General features: G+C 40.4%; 1 protein-coding gene across 2 annotated transcripts in view; it reads left to right on the forward strand.

Annotated features, from left to right (window-relative positions):
• wu:fy63c09 (SH3 domain-containing protein 19) overlaps positions 1-3,988 on the forward strand; it is a 34,907-nt gene that overhangs the window by 28,735 nt on the left and 2,184 nt on the right. For both annotated transcript variants that reach the window (XM_014022157.1, XM_014022158.1), the window contains exons 9-13: positions 1,153-1,378; positions 2,623-2,875; positions 2,941-3,123; positions 3,282-3,340; positions 3,415-3,659. In XM_014022157.1, the coding sequence (XP_013877611.1) occupies positions 1,153-1,378; positions 2,623-2,875; positions 2,941-3,123; positions 3,282-3,340; positions 3,415-3,659 (966 nt within the window). The remainder of the gene's footprint in view (positions 1-1,152; positions 1,379-2,622; positions 2,876-2,940; positions 3,124-3,281; positions 3,341-3,414; positions 3,660-3,988) is intronic.

The following is a 3,988-nucleotide window of genomic DNA, read 5'->3' on the forward strand; positions in this document are numbered from 1 at the left end:
TGTAGAAGGTTTGGTTAGGTTGAGAGACAGTACCACAAGAGTTAATGTGTGTGTGTGTGTGTGTGTGTGTGTGTGTGTGTGTGTGTGTGTGTGTGTGTGTGCAGCTCTAAAAGGGAGGCTTGTTTAGTGCAGTGCAAACTTTGTGGGGGGAAAAATGGCGTCATTGTGTGAGAAGAAACAAGCCCCCAGTGTTGTTGAGCAGCATGAGTGTGTTTTTCAGTGTGTTGGTGGCTTGTTGGTGTCCTCATTTGTGTTCAAATATTTTCATTCAGACAAGGCATTTAAGCTACATGATGCTAATAATTAGCATTGGAAGCTACATGATGCTAATAATTTGCATTGGAAGCTACATGATGGCTGTGTGATGCTAATAATTAACATTAGCAGCTGCGTGATGCTAATAATTGGCATTAGAAGCTGCGTGGTGCTAATAATTAGCATTAGAAGCTGCATGATGCTAATGATTAGCATTAGAAGCTGCATGATGCTAATGATAAGCATTAGAAGCTGCATGATTCTAATAATTGACATTAGAAACTGCATGATGCTAATGATTAGCATTGGAAGCTGCATGATGCTAATAACTTGCATTAGAAGCTGCGTGATGCTAATTATTAGCATTGGAAGCTGCATGATGTTAAGAATTAGCATTAGAAGCTGCATGATGCTAATAATTAGTATTAGAAGCTGCATGATGCTAATAATTAGCTTCAGGATTTAGTTTCTGTCTTCCTGGTAGACATGTTTGTCGTTGACTCTGCAGGCCTCAGGCTGAGTTGTGTAACAAATGTTCTGCCAGTTGTAGGATATTTATCATCCTGTAGGGAGTATTTTAAAATGGAAAGTTTGTTCAACATGAATCTTGACTTTGTTACAAATATTTTCACTTTACTGCAGTTAATCTATTAAAATCTATTTTAGCACAGAGGTGAACACAAACAAGCTGTCAGGAGTTCAAAACTCCAGTTCTTTAACTGTAAATGAAATGTTAAAAAGTTGAAAACTTGTTCATGTTTTCTACATATTTCTGTTTATTTTATCATTTTAAGTTATTTGTTGCTATGCTTACTGACGTGAATGTTCTGAGTTTTTCAGTTTTCTTCATGTGAGCTGTTGAGATATTTCTGTTTGACAGCTTCTTTCTACCTCCAGCTCCAAACCTGGCTCCCAAACCCACCGTGGTCCCACCAGCACGTCCAGATCTAAACCCGGTCCTGGCCAGGTCTCCATCTGTCCCCTCTGCTGCAGCACCCAGACCTTCAGCACCAGCCAAACCTCCGACCCCGGCCCTGAGGAAAGGTTCTGTTCCTCAGATCAAAGCTGAAACCACCAACCCTCCAATCCCAAAGTCCTCAGAGTCTCCTCCTCCTCCTCCTCGGTAACAAAATGAAGATGAAATAACTAATAATCAGGCAGTTCTGTAAGGGCTGGTTTCTGTTTTTCTTTGTTTGACTCAGAACAGACAGTTTGATTGATCAGCTAAAACACTTAGCTACTTCCAGCTTTAAGCTAGTGCTTTGTTTAGCTAGTTTGCTGGTTTTAGCTAATGTTTTATTTAGCTAGTTTGCTGGATTTAGCTAGTGTTTTGTTTAGGTAATTTGCTGTTTTAGCTAGTGTTTTATTTAGCTAGTTTGCTGATTTTAGCTAGTGTTTTATTTAGCTAGTTTGCTGATTTTAGCTAGTGTTTTATTTAGCTAGTTTGCTAGTTTTAGCTAGTGTTATATTTAGCTAGTTTGCTGGTTTTAGCTAGTGTTTTGTTTAGCTAGTGTTCTGCTGTTTAGCTAATGTTCTGCTTGTAGCTAGTGTTTTATTTAGCTAGTTTGCTGATTTTAGCTAGTGTTTTATTTAGCTAGTTTTAGCTAGTGTTTTATTTAGCTAGTGTTTTGTTTAGTTAGTGTTCTGCTGTTTAGCTAATGTTCTGTTTGTAGCTAGTGTTTTATTTAGCTAGTTTGTTGGTTTTAGCTAGTATTGTATTTAGCTAGTGTTTTGTTTAGCTAGTGTTCTGCTGTTTAGCTAGTGTTGTTTAGCTAATGTTTTATTTAGCTAGTTTGCTGGTTTTAGCTAGTGTTCTGCTGTTTTAGCTAGTGTTTTATTTAGCTAGTTTTCTGGTTTTAGCTAGTGTTTTATTTAGCTAGTTTTCTGGTTTTAGCTAGTGTTTTATTTAGCTAGTTTCCTGGATTTAGCTAGTGTTTTGTTTAGGTAGTTTGCTGTTTTAGCTATTGTTTTATTTAGCTAGTTTGCTAGTTTTAGCTATTGTTATATTTACCTAGTTTGCTTGTTTTAGCTAGTATTGTATTTAGCTAGTGTTGTTTAGCTAGTGTTTTGTTAAACTAGTGTGCTGCTTTAGATAATGTTTTGTTTTGGTAGTGTGCTGCTTTTACCTGGTGTTTTTTAACTTTTTCCTACAAGCTAGCCTTTTGTTACTTTTAGCTAAGGTGTTGCTACATTAACTAGCATTTTACTATGTTTGTCTTCTGTTCTGTTTCTGTTATCTACCACTCTTGGGGTTTTCAGTAGTTTGAGCTCAGTTTCTAAAAGACTTGTTGTTCCAGAGTCTCCAGATGTTTTTCAGGCTGTTTCATCTTTAATAACAGCTTTTTTTACCTGACTCTTTCTTTACAGTCCATCGAGTGCTAAACCCCTTCCTCTTCGTCCTCCACCAATTAAATCCGCTCCAAACAGACCGCCCCCTCCCGCCATCGAGCCGACACCCTCAGCCAATCAGATCACAGCTTCTAAATCTGCTCCCGCCATCTCCACCCCACCTGCCTTGTCTTCAGCCATGACGACCAATCAGACACAGAAGGTTGCAAAGAAAGGACCGCCCCTGCCGCCCCGCCCTAAACCTGGACACCCGCTCTTCAGCAGCTACATGGTGCGCAGAAACACAGGCTGCTGTTAAATAAAGATTATTTTATTTTATTTTATTTTATCTCTCAGAAGCAGGACGTCCTGATCGTCCTGGATGATTCGACCCCCTCACCCTCTGATGAAGGAAAGGATCAGACCACCCCTCTTATCAACCCCTCGCAGTGTCTCCTTGACCCGGACCACCAGCCAGACCTGGTCCAGGATCAGGACATCCAGTCCAAACCTGCTTTACAAGGACAGTCAAACAACCAGGTACAACTACAAACATTTCAAACCTCACGTTTAATTCATTTATTTACACAATCAGATAATTAAAGACAAATCTTTATCAAACTGAAAACATTTTAACTTGGACTCTGAAACTTTATTTAACATTTAAACACAAACTAATGTTTCCTGTCTGTTTTCAGTCGATTCTTTCAGTGCAGCCCGCTGAGCAGAAAGAGCAGCCAGACCCTGCTCCTGTCAGGTGAGACAAACACACAACGACACACACATTACACAATTACACGCACACACTGACCATGATGTGTGTCCACGCAGCGGCCCACGATGCATCGCTCTCTTTGACTACGAGGGGGAGGAGGATGACGAGCTCACCTTCTCTCAGGGCGACGTCATCGCACTCCTGGAGCTCGTGGACGACGATTGGGGGCGGGGCCAAATCCACAAGCGGGCGGGGATGTTTCCTCTGAAATTCGCAAAGGTGGTGGAGCCCCTCCCACTGACGACGTCATCAGGGCAAACGGTTAAACCGGAGACAAACGCAGCAGGGACGGAGAGTTCTGGTGAGTCGAGAAACGTTTTCTACTGCGCTTTTCTTCTGTGGTTTTTTAAAGTTTCTACAGATGAAAAAAACATCACCAAAGTTAACGTGCATGTCTTCAAAACAAACCTGAACTGAAGTGTTCTTCAGACAGGAAGTTGTTTCAGAATAAAAGTTTTCATCACCTGAACTGAAGCGTTCTTCAGACAGGAAGTTGTTTCAGAATAAAAGTTTTCATCCCCTGAACTGAAGCGTTCTTAAGACAGGAAGTTGTTTCAGAAAAAAACTTTTCATCCCCTGAACTGAAGCATTCTTAAGACATGAAGTTGTTTCAGAATAAAACTTTTCATC

The sequence above is a fragment of the Austrofundulus limnaeus genome, unplaced genomic scaffold, assembly GCF_001266775.1.
Source record: "Austrofundulus limnaeus strain Quisiro unplaced genomic scaffold, Austrofundulus_limnaeus-1.0 Scaffold319, whole genome shotgun sequence".
Lineage (NCBI taxonomy): Eukaryota > Metazoa > Chordata > Actinopteri > Cyprinodontiformes > Rivulidae > Austrofundulus > Austrofundulus limnaeus.